General features: G+C 36.1%; 1 protein-coding gene across 1 annotated transcript in view; it reads right to left on the reverse strand.

Annotated features, from left to right (window-relative positions):
* Positions 1–311: 311 nt before the first annotated feature.
* LOC149530785 (phosphatidylinositol-3-phosphatase myotubularin-1-like) overlaps positions 312–26774 on the reverse strand; it is a 268097-nt gene continuing 241634 nt past the window's right edge. Inside the window, exon 19 of the mRNA XM_089811165.1 lies at positions 312–978. Within this exon, the coding sequence (XP_089667291.1) occupies positions 451–978 (528 nt within the window). The 3' untranslated portion in view covers positions 312–450. The remainder of the gene's footprint in view (positions 979–26774) is intronic.

A 26774-nucleotide genomic window follows, 5' to 3' on the forward strand; every position in this document is an offset into this window, starting at 1 on the left:
TTTTGGAATCTGCACCCTTTTACTCTGTATTTTGTTAATGTCTAATAATCATTTCAGAGATCGCTCCAGTTATTTGCTCAAATACTTTGCCCAGTCAAAATAATATAGAAACTGATTAAATGACATTTTCAACATCTTTCCACGCATCATCAAAACCTGCATATCTACAAAGGAAGCTGTGATCACAATCTATCATCAACTAGTTAATCGCATATGTTTAGGATGAAGGATTAATTTACAATATACAAGGACAATTATTCACTTATTGGGATATTAATCCCCAAAAATAATTGCCACTGATGACTACCGTAGACATCAACACATACATAACTTCTTTTATTGATCTTGTGTGATTGATTTTCAACATTTTTTAACACATGCATCAAGGGTTTTCTACTTAACTTTTCCGAGGAATGGATGGATTTATAAAATATTAAAAGGAAAAACTTTTTATGTTTCCTTGTTGTCTGATTTAAAATAACAATCTTGTATGTAAAGTTGTTCAAATGCATCATAGTTTGCTCTTAATCCTGTAAATTGACTTCCCCTCTGTGCACATTCTACATCTGGCCATTTACAACTTTCACCTGCCCGAAATGGGCAGAAGCCATCCCCACTTTTGCGAAATAAATTTGCTGCAGAGTCAGTGTCTGCTACAACAGAAACTGATACAGACAGACTTTGTTCTTGATGATCACCTGTATTGTCCCTGTCCAAATCATTTTGTAGCATATTTATGGTATATTGTTTTATATCTTCCAAGCTTTCAATATCTCTCACACCACCGGTTGTACTTGAAATGTGAACCTTGCAACCTATTGAATCCATTGCCCGCTTGATAGCAGTGTTCTCTTGGCATGCCCTCTTAGCAAGGGCACCTGCTGAACGGCAAGCACGTGCTTGAGATTTTAGTTTCTCATTCATTGCTTGCAGTTGAGTCTCCAGATCCTTCATTTTTTCATCAGAGAGGGTTTTTGCCTGCAGCAAGTTTTAAATCAATGTGAATTATCTCATGGACATGATAAATAATAAATTATCCCTAACATACATAAAGGAAATTAAAAATCATCTTTACAAATGCCCAAGCTACAAAAATAAAATATAAAATTAGTATAACCAAACACATATACAGACTAATCAATGGATGGCCAAGGCAGGAATCCAAATGGAATAACAACCATATCTGCAACACAAAAGTGAGAACACAAATTTCATGTCTAAAAAAATATCATGATAAAATGATAAATATCCACCCAAAAAACCTACATATATGTATGAACCCAAAAATAATTTATGCAAATTAAACAATTTTACATATTGATATTCAGACATTTTAATTTCAGAAGAAATTTGGCCACAGCTAAAATACTGATGAGGTAGAAACCAGAAAAAACCAGCTGGATGCTCAAGGTTACTGAAGTTCAAAAGAAACATGAGTATCTTGGAAAATGAGCTTAACAGAACATGATCGTTGAAATATTAGTCTTTTATGATAGATGCCAAAAACACACAGAATGGAACTGCTGAAGAAACCAATAATTTCTTCAACACAAAATAACTTCCTATGTAACTGCTAAGGCTTGAGAACTGATTGTAGCTTATCAACAGCTAACTGATGATTATAAGAAAGGAATGCAAAGGAGCTTTTATAGTCCACAATACCAGAAATCTGTTTTTGGGTCTTAACATGGGTTACCATAATGAGACTACCATGTACTTCTTGCCAGAGGCATCTAACTATGCTACAAAACAAAGCATACATAACTTATCCCGTGTGGGATTTCAAATTGTGACCTCTCGTATAAGAGCAAAAGTTCTTCACCACTAGATCAACTTATTGACTACTCGCAAACACATCACAATCCTTCATTGACACATGCTCAATACTACATGACACATATACATTACGAGTTCAATTCTATTATGAGTTAATTCTTAACACTCCTCTTTTGATGGATAACTGAATTTTGATGGACTGGCAACATATATCTACATAGTATGAACTGGGACTTGCATAAAACAAAACAATAGGAAATATATTATAAAAAGTTGGTCTTGAAAACTCAGACCAGTAAGACTTCTTCAAGCTGCTCCCCATGTATAGTCACCTACCTATAATCAACGGTCCCAACATCATTACACAACATTCATACATGGTGTATCACCACTCCTATAAAGGTATGGTGCTCAACTTCCATATCTCCCTTCAATTACTGAACACCTATCCTCAAATGTATGTCTCATAAGCCCAATAAGGTATAGTTTTTTGACACCACAATCACCTTACACCATTGAGCATCTTTCTACCCTCTATTGGATTCCCTCCCTATGTTCAAAACTTTGGCCTCTTCAAAACAAGATGAGTATTCATCTTCAATGCAGCCGCCATCGCTATCAATATCTTGTGGTTATTAATTAGAGTGAGAACTCTAGGTGTGTTTTGACTTTCTTTAACAAACCCTAGGTGGTTTTTGTAAAAAGAGCCTATTTTTAGGAACATCCCCTTTATTCAGATATTAGAAATTAATTAAATAATCAAAATTTAAGTCGCCAAAAATAATATATTTAATGACAATGTAGTTATTAATGAAGTGGCTTTGATGCAGTGAAACACAGGGACCTTTCATAATCCAATCGGTTTGCAAAACTTAACCGGTGATTGCCATTGGACATACTTGATACTTATATTGCCTGCTGACTTCTCTGTTAATTGTGCTGAGTGGTAGTAATTGATTTCAATATCGGTTTGACTCCTTATATCAATCTTAGAATTCTGCCACCTCTGCATATTGTATTACTCCAAATTAAGGGCGGTAAATCTGTATTGTATCAATATTGCAGCTTGTTTGAACATTTAACTTATTAAAAACACTTCCTCAGTTGCCGATTACACCATCTGAGAACTATTCTATTAGCATTATAATCAAAGACTCACAGTGCTCCTTTGACAATTATTACAGTGGCATGATTAGTGGGAGAGGACTTACTTCCCTTTTCAACTTCCACTTTCCTCTAGCAATAAACTCTAGATACTAAGCATATGGTCCAGGCAGGGTCCGCGTTTTGGCCTAAGCACGGTTCCAAGCAGACCCGCAGGCCAAAACGCGGACCCTACCCGGATCCGTCACGGACCCGGGTGAATCCGAGCGGACTTGCGCCAGGTGGGGCCAAAAAGTGGCCCAAAAAAGCATTAAAATTTTGTTTTTTTAATTGTTTTTTTTGCCAGACCCTAAAGTAAGGCCTATTAGATGCATTTCATTCATCTAATCTCTCATTTGCTTTGTCATTTTGCTCTCTCATTTTGGTATGGCCATTTTGCAAGTTTGAAGAGAAGGTTGTAGAGATTGTTTGCGGAGTCTCAAATCCTTCAAATAATCAGTGCTGAGTGTTCCAAATATGCATTTGATCCTTCCTTTTGCTTCTTTCATAGTTTGTTTTTAGGTTTTTTTTTTAATATTTACTGTTCTAAATTTTTATCAAGTTTTGTATAAGTTTTGAATTTATTTTTTAAATTTGTTTTTATAGATTGCAAGAATCCAAGAATGAGTAGTCAAGGTTCAATGGGTGGGGTGGGATCCCAAAGATTTAAAATTGATAAAGGCTCTCCTTTGTGGAAGTATACAACAAGAATTGAGCAATGTGCTGGTGGGGGAGGGTATATATGGAAATGCAATTTTTGCCAAAACCAATATAGAAGCTCCTATTACAGGGTTAAACATCATTTGATAGGTCCACCAGGTCAAGGGATTTCCATGTGTGAGGGGCCCCCAGAGGGAGGTAAAAAAGGGTTGCTGGCTCCTCAAATAGCAGGCATGTTAAAAGAACAACAAGAGGCTGATAGGTTAGTGTCAAAGGCAAAAAATGATAAGTCAAAGCAAAAACCACCAACATCACCCTCTCAAACAATCAATAGACCACATCCCTTCCTACCTACCCCATCTGTGGATGAAGATGAAATAGAAACACCCGCATCCCGCAAGAGAGGCCCATTAGGTACGGCATTTGAAAATGACAAGAGAGAAATTGCTGACATAAAGATTAGGCGTTGCCTCATTACAAATGGCGTTTCATTCAATCTAGTGAGATCCCCTTATTGGAGAGAGATAGTGAAAGCAATAAATGATGCACCTCATGGTTACCGATCCCCTGGATATGAAAAGTTGAGAACCACCATATTGCATAAGGAGAGAGAAAGTAGAAAACCTCCTCAAACCAATAAGAGATTCTTGGATCCAAATGGGGGTGAACATTGTCTCTGATGGATGGAAAGATTGCAAAAAACCGTCCATTAATAAATGTGATTGCTGTTTGCCCCAAGGGGGCAATGTTTTTGAAGGCGGTTGATTGTGAAGGGCAAGTAAAGGATGCAAATTTTATTGCCCAACTTCTCATTGAATCCATAGAGTCCATGGGAGCTGACAATGTTGTCCAAGTGATAACGGACAATGCTAAAGTTTGTAACAAGTGATAACGGGCAATGCTAAAGTTTGTAAAGCTGCAGGTGCTTTGGTAGAAGCACAATATGAGCATATCTTTTGGACACCATGCACTGTCCACACCTTGAACTTGGTGATGAAAACAATAGGCAGCCAAATTGAATGGATGAAAAATGTGTATGAGGGTGAGCATATCCAAATGTTTGTGACAAACCACCATATGTCACAAGCAATTTTCAGAACTTTCTCCCACTTGGAATTATTGAAGGTAAATTTTAAACTTTATTTAACTTCATTTATCATTTTAATTTTTGTGTCATACTTAACAAAATTTAATACATATTCTTAAATTTTTGTGTCATCAACTTATCATATTAACTTACAATTGGAATTAACATGGTAATAGGTTGCTGAAAAAAGGTTTGCTTCACACACAATCGTCCTTAGACGACTTGTAAGGGTGAAAGAGGCATTGGGTCAAATGGTTATTAGCAACAAATGGGGTGGAGGGAAGCAAGCTAATACAGAAAAGGCCAAAACTGTAAAGGATTTGATCGTGAGTGATGATTTTGGGAATAGGGTGGAATATGCATTAGAACTCACCGAGCCCATCATGTCTATGCTTCGGTATGCCGACACGGATGAGCCTTGTTTGGGGAACATATATGATGCCATGGACTCCATGCTAGAAAAAATGAAATCAGTAAGTTTAAATTTTTATACAATACTTTATCCTTGTTTATTGAGAAATTTTGATTTTTTATTTTAATTAAGTTATTAACACTACATCAAGATAACTTAAATGTACATCATTTGACATCCCAAGTCGTTCAGAGGAGAGAGCAGGATCCTGATACCTTGTACACTAAGGTGGAGAAAATTATTCTACATCGTTGGAACAAGATGACTACACCTTTACACCTCCTGGCATATGCACTTTCTCCTAGATATTATAGCAGTGAGATACTTGTTATTCCTAGTAGAGTGGCACCATATAGAGATCCTGAAGTTGCTGCTGGGTATAAGAGGGCACTTAACAGGCTCTTTAGTGATCCTAATGTGGCATCAAATGTTAGGAGAGAGTTTGTTGATTTTGTCTCAGGCAAAAATGCAAAACCTAATGCAATCAATGACCAAAGTAGATTGGATGCCATTGGATGGTGGTACTTACATGGGGAAAGTTACATGTACCTCCAACCTCTTGCCATTAAGATCTTGTCACAAGTATGTATTTAAGTTTCTTTCCTTTTCTTATGGCCACTTAGCTTGTCGAATTAGCACTCTTAAATTCCTATTGTATTGCAAAATTACTTAACTAATTTTTTTAAATTTGTTGGTTGTCTCTCTAGGTTGCGAGCTCTTCTGCTGCTGAGCGGAATTGGAGTACATACTCCTTTATCCACTCAGTGAAGCGTAACTGGTTGGGTTCGAAGAAAGAAGAGGACTTGGTATTTATTCATAAAAACTGGCGCCTCCTGTCACGCAAGGATCCAGGATATAAGAAGGGACCAGAGAAGTTGTGGGATGTACTACCTAAGACTTCTAACTTGGATATGACTGTCCAAGATATATCTAGAATTGCCTTGCTAGATGTTGAGGAGGACGAGGAGGAGGATGTGGCTGCATCTGGGTCTAGTGGAACCGGTTTGGATTCCAATGATAAGGAAAATGTCAATAATATAGATGAGGATGAAGCCATTGATCCCTCATATTTTGATGACCCATTTGACCCTTGAAGGGAATTTGCATTTTTGATAAACTATGTTTAAACATTTGTCATTGACTGATTGAGTCATTTATGATTTATCACCATGTTTCACAGTTTCAAACTTTATTAAGTCATAATTTATTATCTATCAATCTGATGAAGTACTCTATGTTTTGAAATTCCATTTTGCATTTTAGTAATTCAATGTATGATTTTATTTACAACATTAACATAGATTAATGAGTGAGTATTTAATGTTTATCTTTGACATTTGGCATTGATCAATAATCAAGTAACATTGATATATTCATACTATGGAATGACTTAGTTTTACTTTTACAACTATGTGAGTTTTTATTATTTTTTGCATATATATATATATATATATACTCACGAACCCACCCACGAACCCGAACCCCGAACTTGAATCCCCGTCCCTAAACCCGAATCAACAACTTAGCAAATCCTAGGTATGAAAAGGTGCTTACCACACTCTTGCAAAAGGAGAGAGTTTCTATAGAAAAAGCACTTCAACCCATTATAAATCCTTGGAAAACTTCGGGTGTGACTACCGTGTTTGATAGTTGGAAAGATACAAGAAACATGCCATTAATTAATCTGATTGCAATGTCCCCCACAAGGGCAATGTTTCTAAAGGCAGTTGATTGTGAAGGGGAGGCAAAGGATTCACAATTCATCTCTAGAATTCTCATTGAGGCCATAGATATGGTGAGTAGTGGGAACATTGTCCAGGTTGTTACAAACAATGCCTAAATTGCAAGGGAGCTGGTGCTTTAGTTGAGGATCAGTATGACCATATTTTTTGAACACCATGCACTATACAATCCCTCAACTTGGTCATGCAACAGATCGACACTAAAATAGATTGGGTGAAGCAAATATATCAAGAGGGAGAAGACATGCAAATGTTTGTGACTAACCACATGTCACAATCCATTTTTAGAACATACTCAAAATTGGAGTTGTTGAAGGTAAATTAATTTGTTATAATTATTAAATTTCATGGATTTGTAATTTAGTTAATATTTATAATTTTATTGTCAATGACATAATTGACATTTTGTTAACTTGCTTAGGTTGCTGAGACCTAACTTGCATCTCGTACTATTGTTATAAGACAACTTCCCAAGGTGCAAGAATGGGCCAAATGGTCATTTCTCCTTAGTGGGGTATGTGGAAGGCTTCAAATGGAAAATGAGCCCAAAACGTTAAGGCTTTTCTCGTGGATGATAGTTGGTGGGCTCGTGTCAAATTTGTATTGGATTTCACTGAGCTCATCATGACTATGCTTCGTTTTCCAATACAAATACACCTTGCCTGGGAGTTGTGTATCATGGTATGGACACCATAGTTGAGAAGGCAAAACATTCGATACAAACACATGAGAGTGACCCTACAAAATGTCAAGCCTTATGCAGTAAAGTGGAAGCAATTATTCTTCATCGTTGGAAGAAGATGACTACCACATTGCACCTCCTTGCATATGCTTCATCTTTGAGGTAATGTAGTGAGGAACTACTTTCAATGCTGGATAGAATTGCACCATATGCAGATGAAGAGGTTGCTAATGGATGTTCCAAAGCTTTTGCAAGAATCTTCCAAAATGATGACATGCATGAAAAGGTGAGGCTAGAGTTTGGCTTATTTGCTTCTAGAACAAAGCTTACTCCATATGCAATTGAAGGACCCAAATAAAATGGGAGCAATCACATGGTGGTATATGTATGGTCAGCCATACAAGCATCTACAACCACTTGCAATCAAAATCCTCTTGCAAGTAAGCTTTGATTTTTGTTTTACAACTTGTATTCCACAATCTAGTGTTTAACATCTATCATATTGTTATTTGTTTTTCATTTGTATGTTTAAAAATTAATTTTGTGAACACAATCCAAGTTGCAAGTTCTTTTGCTGCTGAAAGGAATTGGAGTACATATTCCTATATCCATTCAGTGAAGTGCAACCGGTTAGGGTCAAAGAAATCTGAGGACTTGATTACATATACACCAACTTGCGTCTTTTGTCATGTAAGGATGATGAATACAAGAATGGGGCAGCCAAATTTTGGGATGTAGCCCTTGAGTGTGCAAACTTGGATGCAACACTTCATGATCTTACTACGATGAGAAATGATGGTGATGATAGGTTCATGACACATGGTGCATCTAGCACAAGTGGAACATTTCTTGGTTCAAATGATATTAACCTTGCAGCAGATGGAGATGAGGAAGATCCAGACTTTTTTGAGAATCCTTATGATTCTGATTAGTGAACAATAACAATGACTCATGAACTATGTTTTTGATTTTGTAGTTTGGACATGGAGTCTAGAACATGAATTTGTGCCTATGAAATTTTAATTTGAAGTTTTTACCATTTAATTGACATATGAAATATCTTGAATCTTGATCAATGGTGAAGCATCATATGCATTAATATACTATCAAATGATGTAAGTTTGTATATTACTAAGTTTCTAAGTTCTTGTGTTTATAAGTTTCTTAAATTCTTTGCATATATATTAATATTACACACACACACACACACACACACACATTTCCAAACACATCCATACCAAAAAACAAATTCCCACATCCACTTCCGGAGCCGCATCCGAATTGGTAACTTTGTTATTAATTATTAATAAATCTTATTTCAAGGGGGGTATAGTTTCCCTTAGGGGGTGATTAAAGACCTCCCTTTACTACATTTTGACATGATTTTGTACTTGTTTTGATAGCAGGCCACTTGTTGTGATCTTCAATATTTTTGATATAATATAAACTACAATCTTCTATTTGGCAATTTTTTGATAATTTAAAATTTGAAGACATTGGTAATTCAATATTCAATGTTCATGTATACTGTATTTTGTATTGGGTATGTTGCAATTTTGCTATGTTCGAGGATTTCATATTTATTAGTTCTTATGCTATTACACATCATTTCACTACTAGCATTTCAAGCACTACATGTATAGTATATAATATATATCCCTCTTCCCCCCTCACAATCCCCAAAATAAAGCCATTTTTTCCCGTCTTGGAAACCCATCCCGACATCCCCCCATACTTGTGTTACACTGCTTTAATGTGCAGTTAAGCAGAAATTTAATAAAGTCATTCTATTATTATTTTGCAAGGTTGCAATGGGACTAGGGTACTTAGGTACTTCAAGTATAGGTAGGGGTATGGGTATGGCTATTGTTCAAAATTAGGTATACGGGTAAATGGGTGCATAAAAAATAAAATATATTTTAAATAAAATCTAGAAAAATGAATCATGACATTGAGTTTTCAAAACAAGAACAGTGATAAAGTTTGCAGATGTAATGTATTGTATTCAGTTTCAGATTTGCAATATGTTTATAATAATATATATGCTAAACATTTAGACGCAGAACATGATAACCAAGTAGGCAAACATTAAAGATGAACAAGAAGATCATAAATCATATAACGACATATTGCAAATGATAAGCCTTTGACTTGAATAGTGATAAAGTTAAGTAGTTTACTGTCAATCAATGTTGTATCAAAGCTTCAAACTGATTACATATTGAATTAAGCTTATAAACAGCAAGCTAATACACAAACACAAAACTGAAAAAAAAAATCAGACATCTTAATCTATCATCTCGTTTTCTACAACTTGATCATCCATATCAAGGATCTCAGTTATAATGCTGTCCAAAAAGTCATCGCTCTCAAGCTTAGGTTCCTCTGTTGGTAAATTAACAGGGGGAAAGTTAGTAAGGCCATCTACTGCAACCTCTCCATCAAAAAGGGCAGAACCCTCTCCATTAGGTGGAAATTGATTCCATTTTGATGGAGCCTCATTGTATCCAGGATCTACACAAGAAAGAAGATGAAGTAAGCTATGAATGTACACCAGGTTCTTTACTATCTTTGATCCTCACTGGTTCCTCTTTAGTGACTGAATGAACCATAAGTACTCTAATTACTCTCACAAGATGAAGAGCTAGCTACTTGTGAGAGAAATTTTATCACAAATGATTGCCATTCAAGATCTTCAACTTCATGGTTCCACCACCACTCTATAGGGTCTTTAGTGTTTTAGTGTATTGATCATCAGACATCTTAATCTATCATCTAGTTTTCTACAACTTGATCATCTGTATCAAGGACCTCAGCTATGATGTTGTCGAAAATGTCATCGCTCTCAAGCTTAGGTTCCTTTGTTGGTAAAATAACAGGGGGTAAGTTAGTAAGGCTATCTACTGCAACCTCTCCATCCAAAAGGGCAGAACCCTCTCCATTAGGTGGAAATTGATTCCATTTTGATGCAGCCTTATTGTATCCAGGATCTACACAAGAGAGAAGATGAAGTAAGCAATGAATGTACACCAGGCTCTTTAGTGTATTAGTTTATTGCTCATGTATGAGTCACCTTATGATATCTTCAATTTTTTATCTGAAGTATATTTAGACACATATTATCTGATTATGAATCTTTCACAATAAGGTCACAATGACTTTTAATCAAACTTCTATCTTCTCCACAAGTCAAGAAGTGTTCCTTTTATAAAATTCCTCATCCAAACCCAATTTAAGAGTTTTCAATATAACATATAATAATATTATTGCTATGTCTTATCTGAACTTTAGATATATGCAATCACGCTGCTCTTCTATTACTTTCCTTATATGCAACCTGATTTGCCCAAGGCTAATACTCACCTGGGCAATCCAATAAGGATGTATAAGATGTATGCAATGACTATCTCTCTTCATCTCAACGATGTCTTTCTATCTATTTCTTTGGTTTTTTGGAATCCTAGGAAAACCCTTCCACTTGAAGGGAAAAATCCAACCACATCACGAAAATATCCCTTTTTTATTGATAATAAAATGTTTGAGAACAATACATTCCACTATATACAACATATATAAAGAATTGAGAGACTCTTCATCTCATAACTGAAGATCTCTTCAATTTTTAAAAACAAGTCTTTTCATATTTCCAAACACATGCCTCTTCACATGATGCATGACACGTCTCTTCATATAATATTATCTCAAATAAATATCTTAAATATCTTCTCCAGCTTTAAACACAATATATAGGTATTATCTCACTTCCGAAGTATAGCAAAATCAAAGATAAAGATATCTATTGCAGCTACAATCTTCAATACTCCCTTTTAGCAATAGGGAGATATTTAGTATGGTAGGCACACATAGCTGCAACCAAACACGTCAATGATACATCACATTAAAATATTTTATCTCAACATAATATAATTTACTATAGTTATTAAAGTCATTGAGTCATTTACATGACTTCCACCATGCCTATTTGTAGAGGGCGATCCAGCATACCTACTCGCAGAGGGCAAAACAAGGGCTTTCACCTCAAACTTTTCCAAAATATAAGATAAGATACGATAAATATTAATGTCCACCAAGAGACCACAAACGGGCCTAAGGAACTGAAAGTACAAACAGAGGCTAGAAAGCAACAGGACCACCAAACGATGTCCGCGAAAAAGAAAACCAACAGAGCAAGAAGCAAAAAAAGAGAAACAACACTAAACAAGAGAGTCTATAAAACTACGAAACAACTAGCAGTTCATTGTTGACACAAAGTCGCTCAAAGTCGGAACATACCTATCTGTGTGCAGAGAAGTTTGAACTTGTCATCAAAAAGATAAGGGTCATTGTCACTAATGGTGCATATGTGTATGATCTTTGTGTGGTCTTACCAATCTGATGTGAGTAGCAGTGAACGAGTCCCCAAACCGCTTGGTTCCTTTAGGAGTGGTAAACAGAGTGAAGAAGGAAGTGATAAGTTGATGAGGGGACACAGATCCAGAGGGGGAGAACTCCAACGAGTGACATCTCGAAGACGAAAGGTCTTCTGGAGATAGAGCGCAAGGCATCGTTGATCATCATACCTGAAGGAGGATAGGAACGTACACTCACTGAATAAGCAATGGAACCTCCCTTGAATCTCATTATAAATTGTATAGTAGAAAAGGAAATGGATCTTAGTCTTAGCCACACCCATATCACAACACTGACAAATACGCTCATCTCTGCTAGTCTAGTGATCTGTCTAGATACAGAGCCGATGAGAGCCAACTTTGAAAGAGCCCAACTAGATACAGAAGACATGGGGCCACCGCCAGGAAGAGTAGTAAGGTCGAACAATAATACCATCCTAAATGTCAATATAGTGCTCCGCAATGCATTTCCCCCATGCCTACTCACAGAGAGTGGTCCACCATATCTACTCACAAAGGGCGCAACGAGGGCTTCTCCCAGAAAAGGAAGGATTTCCACCACGCTTACTCCCTCTCAGCAAGATAGTTGATTCCAATTTAACCAACTAGGGAGCTTTAACAGTTACACTACCATGCAATCCTACCTCGAATCAGAATAGTCTTCCTCTGATATCACTTCTTGTATATGACCAATTATGTAGTGTTCCCATACAGTTTGCATTACTTTGCATATAATCTATCATCATCCCATTGCTTCCTGATTCATCTTCTAATCAAGAGATTAATAAATAACTCATAAAATCAACCCATCATGGCATACACTATTTCCACTTATATAACAAAATCTTGTGGTCTATACTTAGAGATATAATCATAGAATACTTATCTCTTTCACATAGACATGTTTTTTTTCTCGGGCATGTGTCTGATAAAGGCAACAGAGCCCTTAATGAGCGATCTCAAGCCTTCCATTTCAAGATCCACTTAGTGAAAACTAAAGATATAAATACAATGTTGATTATTCTTTGACCATTAAAAAGCAATGCATTGTGGGGTCCCATGGATTGGACTACTTAAGAGTTGCCAGAAAAAGTCAATTTCCCACATTGGTTAGTCCCTTTCACAATCTCCTTTGTAATCTCTCCATCTCTTACACATGGCAGGACAAGGCAATCACATTTTTTTGACCAAGTCAAGCCTCCCCATTGGCCTCCATTCTATAAATCATCTCCGTCAGTAATTTAGGCAACATATTAGACTAATTGTCATGTTCCTCCAACTTCACCAAATTTGGATGATCAAGTCTATGTAAAACCTATATCTCTCTTGCCATAAAGCACACGCTTTCCGGCTCCAAATTATCAAACCACACCTTTAATGCAAAAGAAATTTCAGTGTCAAGATCATGTGCCTTATACACATTGTTGTAAGTTCCTTGTCCAACCTTAACAAGCTTCTCAAATGAATTTACTTGAATCCATCCCTTCCTGCAGGTACCACTCATTAATGAGTGAGGATTGATTTATGATAGAAGACAAACCCCTATAGGACTCTTCGACCTACCTCGAGATTTTCCGCACATGGGTCCCATAATAATAATAATTTCAAAAACAATAACCCAAATCTTTTCTGTTGTTGGACGATTTTTTTTAAATTACTTAAATTTTTTATATAGATCTTTTTTGACAACTCCTTGTATGATTTGTTATGACATTGCATTCTTTGATGATTTGCTGCCATTATGAGCTTTTTGCATAGTTACAACTCTACCTTAAATATGTTGCTTTTAACAATACCAAGTTCTAATCCTTTAGCTTCATGCAAATGGCTTCTTCTCGAGTACATAAAGAAAGAGAAGCACCAAGCCACGAGAACAAAAATCCCATTTTCTTTCATTTGGCACATCCCATGAAGTCAATGTATGGGCAAAAGCAATGCAAGGTCTCACCTCCTCTCATCCTACACTCCAACACAGGCATGACAACAACTGTGTTGTTCGTATTGCAGAGTAGGCCTGGTAGATCCAAAGAGGTCTCTAGTTCAAATCACGTCCTGCTCTATCCCAATGCCCCATGTAATATACACAAAATACTAAAACATCTGCAATCAATAAAATGAACTAACTCCTCCCGAAGGTAAATCGGCGAGCTTCACAAACAACATAAAATTGTCAGCATACTCTCAAAAGATATAAGTACAAAGTGAAGAAGATTCTACAACAATTGTAAAACAACCTCAAATGGCTGGAATCAAGAAACCTTGACAGCATTATTCTCACTCCCTTGTCAAACTTGTGTGTCCATTTCCTTGAATTAAATCTTTGATTGCTTCAATATTTTCTCAAACTAAAGATTACGGCCCTCACAGGTTGTTTATGGCACTAAAGAAAGAATCTGATTTGAAGCCAAAATCCAAACTGAACTAGAATATGAATCTAAAATGAAAGGTTTCCATTCAAATCTATTTAATTCAGACTTATTAATAACATTGTTGTTGTTCCCTTGTCAAACTTGTGCGCCCATTTCCTTGAATTAAATCTTTCACTACTTCAATATTTCCTTGCACTGAAGATTATGACCTTCACAAGTTGTTTATGGCAAAGAAACGAGACTCGGACCCGGCTTTGACTCGGCAAGGGCAATTCGACTCGCCATTTGGCTCGGACTCGATCATGGCTCGGCAGTGACTCGACGAGTCAAGGTATATTAATAGAAATACCTTAGAGAAATATTAACTATTTAACGACTTGGTGGGTCAAGGTCACGAGTCATTTTGACCCGACAGAGGTAACCTGATTGGCCGACCCGAGTGACTCACGGAGAGTCACGTGACTATGGTTTATGACTACCTCAACAGAACTCGAATTGTAGTTGATCAATGGTACTGAAAAAAGAATCTCATTCAAAGCTGAAATTCAAACTGAAGCAAAATAGGAATCTAATATGAAAGATTTATAGTTAAATATATTAAATTCATAGACTTATCAGTGGCATTGAAAGAAAAGCTTCATGCTTATGTGAAAATAGCAAAATTATGAAAACTCTTGCCTATAATCTTTCAGTCAGACATACACAATTAGTAATCAAAATAAAAACTTTTCATGCACCATATAACAGTCAAAGAAAAAAACTGTGAACCAGCATTAACAAATAACTTTCTTCAATAATCATCAATTGAAGAAAGAAAGAAAGTGATCACTCCTCCACATATTTCACTCAACAAAGAAAATAATAAAAAGATTATGCCTGAAGCCGATAACACTAAACAACCAAAATCTAGAGTGAAACTGACGACATTTGCATGTCAACAAATTTTCCTTTGTTCAGGCATCCTTTGGTTTTGTCAAAGAGATGAGTTGGCTTGTTTATGCAGTTCCACATTGAATGGTCCAATCAATAATCTGTTAACTGATGTAAACGATCATGCAATACTCCATACATGAACCTTCATATGTTGTTATTTAACTTGCCTCTGATACCGTGTTAATGTTTTCATAGAAAATAATGAAAACATCAATAAGAACAAAAAATAGGTACAAAAGACACAAGATTATCTTGGGAAAACCCTTACCGCTTGAAGGGGAAAAACCTAGATACACCACGAAAAATATCGCTTTTATTGATAATAAAATGTTCTAATACAATGCTTTCTACTGAATACAATATATATAAAGAATTGAGAGACTCTTCATCTCAAAATTGAAGGTCTCTTCAATTTCTAAAAACAAGTCTTTTCATATTTCCAGATGCATGCCTCTTCACACGACACATGTCACTTCATATAATATTAACTCAAATAAATATCTTAAATATCTTCTCCAGCTATAAACATACAATATAGGTATTATCTCATTTTCAACAGATAGCAATATCATTATCGCAGCTACAATCTTCAACACCTTTAATGAATCAATCCTCTTCATTAATATAATTATAGCCCTGGAGACTTAATCAATTTCCTCTAATAAATCTTACATGTTGTTCTCCCTCATATCGAATAATAACAGATTTAGATACTAAAGTGCAGATCAGACTTAAGCCGATATCTTGTTGATGGGCCTAATCATTTTAGTTGAATCATTCCTACATAGCTTATGATATCTTCATGGTGTAATACATTGCTCAACAATCATATTGGTTAGTTATCAAAAGTGTTAATAATAGCTCCAGTCAGATAAACAATGGATGATAAAGTCAATACAATGATTTATAGTTTATATGCATGTATATACATCAATATACATTGTGTATATTGGTGCATATACATACATATTAAATACGAAACATTTTATTGTTTACAATAATCATTTGTCCCCCACAATATTGTGATCATAATTTCCAAGTACAAATCTGAGATTTCAATCTGTTTTGATCAATCTATATTGTCATTTATGTGCGTATCGAATCTATTGATATCAAATCAATCTATGACAAAAGTATATAAATAACACATCAGGCCCGAGTCTGATCATATATATACAACTCACCAATTGTAATCTGCATTAGTTTCATATGCATGAAGGCCAATTTTAATCAGTATCGCTAAGGTAAACAAACAGTGATTATTTATGGGGAGACATGTCAATGAACAGACATGTCTCTACCCACGTAGAGACATGTCTACTAATTGGCATGTCCTTAGTTTGTGAAGGTATATATATCTTGTCCAATCAGCCTAGATGACAATCACAGACAACAACAATGCATGGCCATTTCTAGAGTCCAATCTCTGTATTCAGCTTCAGTATTATAAATACAAAATTCAGAATTACTATTCTTGTTTCAGACTCTTTCAATATTGTAAAATATATACTCATGTTCATTCTGATTATAATCTGTAAAAGAAACAATAAGTTAGTAAGTTTATTGTTCAAGAAAATTAAAAGATTCACATATTCTAATCTGCTATATCTAGTCAACTTTAACATGGTATCACAGCCTTGCTAAGGAAGATCTGATTAGATTTGAGAGTTAAGATTACTCAAAATATAAATTATCTAGAGAAAATAATCACATTCCATTCTTCATAATGTCGAGTGTACCAGATTTGAGGATCATCTTAAAGTAACTACAAACTTTGTATCATGGAAGTGCATTGTTATGATGATATTGAAAGAAAATGAACTATACTCATTTGTGAAAGAAAACAAACCTAAACTAGAGAATGATCCTGAGAAAACTCAATGGATCAAGAACAATGAAAAGGCTATGAAACTTATCGTGGATGCAATTAGGGACCCTACAGTACCTCTCAATCAAAATCTGATACTGCATACCATTTGTTTAAATCTCTTGAAAACACATATGAAATATATAGCACTAGCAGAATCCTTGCATTGAAAAGACAACTTTGCCATGTGAAAATGAATAAGGGAGAATCTGTCACTGCATATTTTATGAGGAACGCTGAATTAAGAGATCTACTTTCAACAGTTGAAAATAAGATTGACAGTAAAGAGTTAATGTTAATAGCTCTAGGTGGCCTCCCAACATCATGGGAATCATTTATTCAGGGAATAAGTGCACGTTCAAAACTCCTCAAATTTGACAGGTTGAAAATGGATTGCCTACAAGAGGAATCCAGACTGATCACCAGAGGAAACAATCAAAATGTTATAAATGAATATATCCATGTATTAAAACACAAACTCCCACAAGAAAGGAAAGAAAAAGAATTTCAAAAGGACGAAAAATACATATGGAAAAGGCTCTTCCAAGAATAGAAAGGATATAACTCAAATACAATGTTTAAGATCGGATCAATATGGACAGGACGCAATCAAGTGCCTATATAGAACAAAACAACAAGCCTTATTTGCTGAAGTTGGAAAAGCTAATATAGAACATGATTCTAAGAAACTTGTTTTCTAATCAACCTTATCAAGCCAAGTCTCAAACAAACTCAACACCTAGGTCATTGATAGTGGATCCTCACAACATATTACAAGATTCAGAGAACATCTAGACACTATGGTACAAGAATCTATTGAAGCAGTAAAGGGGATTAGAACTTGCAACATCAATTTGAAATCAAGCATATCTCTTCAATTCACTAGAGTATTATTTGTACCAGGGATAAAAAGAAACATGTCTCCATTTTTGAACTTGAAGATAAAGGGTATAGAGTAACCTTTATGGATGGAAAAGTTATAGTGTGGCCAAAGAACTTCACTATAAAGAAAGCACATACTATAGGAAAAAGACAAGAATGACTTTACAAACTTTGCATTGATTCAAATCAAGCCCTAAACCATGAGATTGCTAGCCCAAATGAAATCTAGCATAGAAGACTAGGGCATCTTCATTTTCCTGCTCTACCTTCAGTAGAGAAAATGCTGACTAGTCTGCCCAACCTAAATCATTCCCATGAAGGAACATACAAAGGTTGTACCCTAGGAAAGAATATAAAGGGGACTTTTCAAAATAGTACTAGTAAAACTAAAAATGTACTAGAATTTGTTCATCCTGACTTATGTGCACCCATGATTGTACCATCAATGGGAAGATTCTTATACTATATATTATTTGTAGATGATTTCTCTAGAAGGACCTATATATACTTTCTTACATGTAAAGAGTTTGAGGAAATCCTTAAAAGGTTCAAGGAATTCAAAGCTCTTGCAAAAAATGTCCCGGAAGAAAATTGAAACATTGAGAATAGATAGTGGGAGGGAATACACTTCAACAATTTTAAAAAAAAATTGTCTGAATGTTGGGATTAAGAGGGAGTTTATTGGACCCTATAATCAACAACAAAATGGATTTTTTGAGAGAAAGAATATGACCATTATAGAAGATACTAGAGCGATGGTGTAAGATCAAAACATATAAACCTCATTTTGGGCAGAAGCCTCTAGCACAACAATCTACATTCAAAATAGATGTCTTTACTCACTCCTAGATAACAAAACTCCTAAAGAAGCATTCATTGATGTCAACAAGTCATCTAAGGATTTTTGGTCATCTTGACTACACTCATGTGCCTTACGAAAAAAGGTCTAAGTTAGAACCCACTAGCAAGAAAGGGATATTTGTGGGCTACAGTGAAACATCAAAAGCCTATAAAATATACACACCTAGACATAAATTGATTGAACTTACCAAAGATGTCATCTTTGAGGAAGACATTGGTTTCAGGGGATCCAAGAGCTCTGATGAGATAGAAATACAAGGTCCTCTTGAAGATATAGATGAGGATCATGCTCTTGAGTTTCAGAGGGATTCTCCAAAAGAAACTATTAATGAAAATCATTAGATGAACCTAACATTAACAAGAATTCACCACTTCAAGATAGAAAGATGATTGAGGAAGCTAAAAATTACGCAACACCCAAAGGAACTTTTAGAGCAAGTAAGAGACCCCGCAAATCCTCTAGTTATGTTGTCTTGATGAGTGAGATCATCAAATCAGAAGCAAAGTTACAGAAGCTCTTAAACATCAAGTACGGAAAGATGCTATGACAAAAGAGTATCAATCCATTATAAAGAAAGATGTGTGGGACATAGTACCAAGATCAAAAGGGAAATCAGTTGTTTCTTCAAAATGACTCTTCAAAATCATATATGTTGAAGATGACAACATTGAGAAACACAAACCCAGTTTGTTGATAGAGCTTCCTCCCAGAAAGATGATATTGATTATGAAGAGACTTTTTCACCTATTGCTTGTGACACCACAATCAGAATAGTGATAGCTATTGCAGGATCTAAAGGTAGGAAGATCCATCAAATGGAAGTGAAGACTACATTTCTAAATGGGACAATTGAAGTAGTCAATCTAAAGCAACCTAAAGGCTTTGTAATACATAATGTGAAATCATATGTATGCAAATTAAAGAAAACTTTATATGGACTTAAACAAGCCCCCAAAGCCTAGTATGAAAGGATTGATCACTATCTTGTAGGACAAGAATTTTCCAAGAATGATGCAGATCCAATCATCCAACTTTAAAGTAATTAACAATGATATGTTAATACTTATTCTATATGTTGATGACCTGCTACTTACGGGAGAAGATCACCTAATCTCTCAATGTAAGAGAGATCTAGCTTCAAAGTTTGACATAAAGGACACTACATCATTTTCTTGGATTAGAAGTCTGGGAAAAATTAGATGGCATCATTCTTAATCAAGGAAAGTATACCATTGACATTCTAAAAAAGTTTAAAATGTTGGAGTATAGACCCATGTCTACACTCATGGAAACAAATTTGCACAAATTGAAGGAAGAAACAACAAAATCAGAATTTGCAAATCCTACTCTCTATGAATAGATAATTTGATCATTGATGTATTTGGTCAACACAAGACCAAATATATGTTATGCAGTGAATGCTCTAAGCCAATTTAAGTGTGAACCAAAGGAGATACATCTTGATGCTGCATAGCATATTCTAAGATAGCTTCGAGGTACAATTGGATATGGTCTTAAATATTAAAATATAGACCTGGATCTATATGGATACTCTAATTTAGATTTGGTTGGATGCGTAACTGATCAAAAAAGCACATCAAGGTGTTGCTTAAATTTAGGATCAACAATGATCTCATGGACCAGAAGGAAATAATCATCAATTGCACAAAACTCTAACAAGTAGAGTACATTTCAGCCTCTATGGGAGCAAGAGAAGCAGTTTAGCTTTGAAAATTGCTTATGGGATTATTTCATGAGCCATGAATCATACTATTATCCATTGTGATAATTAGAGTTGTATCAAGCTTTCAGTGGATCCAATATTCCATAATAGATCAAAGCACATCGAGATTCCTTATCATTGTGTAAGAGAGATGGTAGAAAGGAATGTGATTCTATTGGAGTATATTAATACAAGTGATCTACAAGCCTCTCTCCAGGGTAAAAGTTGAACACTTTCGGAATAAACTCGACATGGTTGAAAATGTAAGTCAAACTTGAGATTGAGTCTCAAATTATTGTGTACTGATATTTAAAAGATACTTAATGTATAAACTCTTTTGTCACGTGTGTGAGTCCATGACTTTATGGGTCCATATGGACATTATTGAAAGGTGGCGATCTATTAGCTAATGAACACTTCTATTTGACATTGTAAGGTGACAACTTTACAACGATTTGTTCTAAAATCATGATGGATATCATGTGACTTAATATCCATGGGCATGTCATGATAGTTAATATCTCTTGGACATTTTTGATAGATATCACAAGACTTGATATCAATTGAATGTCATTATGATCCTTAAGAGAAAATCATGGTGAGTATTACTTCCATGGATATACTTGTTATCTCTTAAAGATGCACCCTTGATTGAATTCGAAAAACCCAATCACTTTGAGAAACATGGAAACACTCCTAGGTAGTGGGTGTACCAGAAATAGGAGGGAATCTTTGAGTTCTAGGCCTGCTCCTTATGATGCTTCACCTATTTGCTCTTTAAACATAACTTAAAACTTGGGAGGGAAAGAGATAGAACGATAACAAAATTAAAATTTAAGACTTAGGTGATTCACCAAACTTGAAATGAGATTGATATTTTTAACACAATGAAACCTTCGAGGAACAATTCAAACATGGCACAATTCTGATAACAATTTATTCATTTTGCAGATGCAACAAACTGAAGGATTCTCACTTAGGACTCAAGATGAATCACAATAATGACAACAAATCAGTACCTTTCATACAACAAGATGGAACTCAGAAAAGGTCTTCAAACAACTCCATTCAAAGTTTCGAAGGCTCATATATAACATTCCTATAATTGTTACAAAGTAATCTGTACTGAAACTATGAAGGATTCAAGATGAAATCACAACAATAGCTCTTCTACAAAAAACTCAGGACCCTTGCAAATGAGCCTCAAGCTCATATTTATGCATTTTTACGTTCAACTGCATCATAAATGCAAAACACTAACTCCTTGGGTGTGCTCAGTCAAAAAGACACTTTTTGAGCCCCCAAAAGACTTCAAAAAGGTGTACAAATGGCCCAAACAGAATGGCCCCAAAATATCATCATAAAGACCCATCTTAAATGCAGCCATATCTCCAATATAAGCACTCCAAAGTCCCTGAAATACAATAACTTTTCAACTGATTTCCCATCCCATCACCTTATCATCTTTGCAAAAAATGTCTAAGTTTTGACTTTCAAAAGTAAAATAATTAACTTAATTTTGAATCAAAACTTCATTTATAATACATTTATCTAGTTTAACATTACAAATATTTAATGAAATGAATTATAAATGAAGTTGATCAAAATAACAACAGTATTACGTAATTCATAATTTATTATTATTTATATATTTTAATCATATTTAAAAATATTTAATAAATGATAAATTAAATCATTTAATGAATATTTTTAATATAATCTAGATATACTAAAGATAATCACAAATTATTAATTACTTAATATTAGTATTTTGATACAAATATTACTTACTATAATATTTATTTTATAAAATTTTAATCAATATTAATTAGATTAATATATTAATTAAGTGATCTAACTTATCACTTACTTAATATCATTAATCTAATTAATATTTATTTAAATTTAATAAAGAAATGCTATAATAAATATCTATGTTCCCCCGAGTTTCTAGGACGGGGACGGCAAGGGACAGCAGGACGGGTTTCTGGGACAGCATTTTTTTTTTTGCCGATTTTGGGGACGGCGGGGGACGGCAAATGGGGACGGCAAAAGTGACATTTTTTTTAGTTTTTTTAATTTTTTGTGTTAAAAAATTGGGGACGGATGCAAGTCCCCAATGAAGTTTCCGGGACGGGGACGTCCCCGTCCCCGAAACACTGGTTTTTTTGGGGGGGACGCATCCCCGGGGAACATAGATAAATATTATAATATCTAGAAAATAAAATATTTATCTATCTTCTAAAAGCTAAATTAAAATATTTCTAAGACAATTATGACCTCCACTATAGTCTTCGACATTTATTTTTTGTAAAGGCAATGAGATTTCCCTCTCCACTAACGTTACTTGTGGACTTAACAAATATTTAAAACTTAAAAAAAAAACAAGGCAAAATGCCTTTCTTCAGTCACGTGAATATGCAAGGAAGATATTAGGGGTTTTAACCCTACAAAATTTCATTTTTCATTTTATCTTTTGCTCTTGCGTGAGCTTCAGCCATGGATGAGGGTTTCAGCTAGAAGAATGGAGTTCGTTGCACTTTCTTGCCCTTGCTTCTCCTCTACACTTCATGTTTCAGACCTGATGCATTCACACTTTGCAGCTACCATGGAAGAGAAAATGTTTTCAATGAGGCCTTTTGGAATTTCTGGTGGCCTGATTTTACTCTTGCTAGGTGTTTTTAGTGTAGTTGGGCATTTCCTTTTTGGGGATTAATGGCAGATTTCTAGGCACTTTCTTACTCCTTTGTGCTGGCCGCCATAAGAGAAAACTAAAGCTTTTTAAGGTTCAAAAGGTAGTATTCTCCTTGGAGAATTTGAGTAAGACTTAATATCTTTTTCTTTTGAAAAATCTAGGAGCCTCTACCAAATTTATATAGTTTAAATTCACTTGTTTTGCTGTTCTTGTTGTACATTTCTATCATAGTTCTTAAGATCGATTCAAACAGCCAAATGGAAAATACCGGAAGTTGTATTGCCCAATATACTTTTGCTCATATCAGAATTTGTTTGATTAAATTTGTACCTGTAGTCTCTTGCCACCATTTCCGGCACCCACTACCATTCAACCCTTCAAACTAAACTGTACAGTGTGATAGATTGGCCTCACTTTCTGCTTCTTGCTACTAGATGTTGTCGGCCCTACAACTCGGACTCCAAAAGCCAACACTCTCGTATTCTTTTCCATATTTGCCTTGAACTCATTTTTCCACTGCTTTATTTTCCCTGCAAACTCCATAGTAATGGTCTCTTGTTGTCTTTTAATGTAACCAAAAGAAACAGTTAGGGTTTGCTCTCTCTTTGTGTCTTCCGCGGCAGTGCTTCTCCGGCCGCAATGATTCCCACATTGAATGCTCTTGCTGTCATTTACTTCCTTGCAGATATTCTTTTCTTCCCGCAGATGCTATGCTTTAAAATATGGTTCCTTTCCCTCGGAACGTAGCTTATTCCTTTTCTCCTCCAGCAGATACTCTTCTTATGACTTCCTTTTCCAGTAGACTCTCTATCCCACCAGTGGCTTTACTTCTTTTGGAGTAACAATGGTTGCAACACTACAACATCTTCTTCGCAAACATCCTTATTTCCTTTCCCACAAACCTGCTCTCCTTCGTTGCGAATGTAGACCTGCTCTCCTTTCTTGTGGGCTTGCTCTTCCCTGTCAAGTTTGATTAGATAAGAGATTTTTTCTTTTACCACCATCGGCTTTTATTCCCCACGGCTCGTGATGCTACATCCCAAGCAGGGACCCACGGGACAACATGTCTGCAAAACCATTGTCCCTCTTTTTTTTCTTTTTTTTAAACCACCTATGTCTAATTTGCAATGATTTCCTACTTTGCCTCCCTATCGTTCTTGATAAATTTTTAACTTTGATCCATTGATGGCATCTGGAATTTCGTGCCTGTCCAAGGTCCACAGTTTTATGGATCCATTGTCGCCGGCTTCTCTCACTTTTTATGGATCCATTGTCGCTTGGCTAGAACCTCATCCTTTTCAAGTATTTGTCGTGCCACGCCTTTCGACGAGTTTGCGCCACTTCTGTCACTCATTGTGTTTTTAATCTGCGTTCATCCAGTTTATTCAATTGATATAGGCGTTCACGTAAACTCTCCATATCTCCGAGTCTATTGTCAATTGAAATTTGTAGGCTTGGGACCATAAATTTGGCCGGTACCATAGCTTCTTGACCAAACATCAACTGGAATGACATCTATCTCGTTGTGACTTTGAATGTGGTACAGTAGGCCCACAACACCGAAGGCAACTTTTCCTCCCAATTTGCTTGTTCAATGCCACATGATCTGTATATGATGGCCAATAGAATTTTATTTGTGGCCTCCACCTGGCCATTGGCTTGTGGGTAGTAGGCACTTGACAAAAAATGAAAAATCTTGAATTTTGTTGTCAATAATCTGATCACATGGTTGACAAAGTGACCCCCACTGTCACTTGTCAACTAAATAGATATGCCATACTGTGTGATGATTTGTTCATACAAGAACTCAGTCATACTAATTGTAGAATTATCAAGTAGTGACCGTGCCTCAACCCACTTTGTTAAATACTCTGGCTACCACTATGTATCGGCAGCGCTGGGCCCTACTCACCTTTGGTGGACCGATGTAGTCTAGTCCCCAACATTCAAGAAACTCTTGGGCGTGGGACAGGTTTAATGGCATGAAGTCCCTCTTGAGTGGTTTGCCGGCTCTCTGGCATGTATTGCAGCTCAACACCCATTCTCATGCATCATTGTAAAGTGTGGGCCACCATAATCCAACAAGCAAAACCTTCTGTGTTATGTCAAGTCCCATGTGGCCACCTGTTGGACCTTCATGTGCTTCCCTTAGAACACTTTGCACTTCTTCCTCCATTACACATCGCCGAAGTACTTGATCAGGACCCATCTTATAGAGAAGATCATTTATTAGTTGAAAGGTCCGGCTCCTTAAAACCAGCTTCCGTCATTCGCCTGGCGACATCTCTCTCGAAAATTGAGATGTTGATAGATACTCCCCTATAGACTTATACCATCCTGGAAGAATGGCAATTATGAATAAGTGTGCATCCGGAAAGTCATCATTGACCCCTTCTGACGGCTCCTCGGACTTGATTCAGGAGAGCTGGTTGGCCATGACATGACTCTTCCCAGGTCACAAAATGATGGTGAAGATGAATTCCTATAGTAGCAACAACCATCTGCTAATTCTACCTTGGATGATTGGTTTCTTCACCAAGTACATCAACCCCTGGTGATCCACGTAAGAGGTAAATGGTGTAGCCAATAGGTAATGTCTGAACTTTTGTACCGAGTACACCATCCCAAGAGCCTCCCTTTTAGTGGTGCTATAATTCCTCTTGGCTTTTGACAGTAGCCGACTTGCGAAATACACTGGGTGATCGAGGCCATGATCACTAGTCTGCACCAACGTTGCACCTATGGCGAAGTTTGATGCGTCCACATGGACATGGAACTCCCTGTCCCAATTTAGATATGCCAATATGGTCTCCTACTCGAAAGTCCAGATGTATGGTTCTCCTTTCCGTGTCAACTTGTCTAGGGGCAGAGCAATTCAGGCATAATTCTTTATAAACTGTCTATAGTACCCAATGTGCCCAAGAAAAGACTTGACTCCAGATACGTTCGTCGGAACTTCCATTTCCACTATCACCCTTACTTTATCAAGGTCGGTCTTTAATCCTGTCTTGCAAACAATGTGCCCAAGTAGTTTTCCTTGAGGAACCATGAACCGACATTTCATTGGATTCAATGCCAACCTTGCCCATTGACACCTCTCCATGCATTCCTAAAGTGCCTTCAAGTGGTTGTCTTGTCCACTGAAAATGGACCAATCATCCAGAAATGCATGGAAGTTGCCTACCGACATTTTGTCAAACATGTGCAAAATGATCCTTTGAAACGTGGCAGGTGCATTACACAATCCAAAGGGCATTCGGTTGTATGCATACACTCCATCCTCCACCACAAAAGTAGTTTTCAGTTTGTCTTCTTCATCAATGGAGATCTGGTTATTGCCAGAGAATCCATCCATGAAGGAAAATACATCTCGTGTCGGTTACTTCTTCCAAAATTGTGTCGTTGAACGGAACTGGGAAGGGATCTTTTATTGTGACTGCATTGAGGCACTGGAAGTCCACACATATCTGGATTTGGATCCCATCCTTCATCGATATCACAATTGGTGACACCCACTCACTTGTTTGAACTT

This window comes from Cupressus sempervirens, chromosome 11 (genome assembly GCF_028749045.1).
Source record: "Cupressus sempervirens isolate cs-2001-9-10 chromosome 11, ASM2874904v1, whole genome shotgun sequence".
Classification (NCBI taxonomy): domain Eukaryota; kingdom Viridiplantae; phylum Streptophyta; class Pinopsida; order Cupressales; family Cupressaceae; genus Cupressus; species Cupressus sempervirens.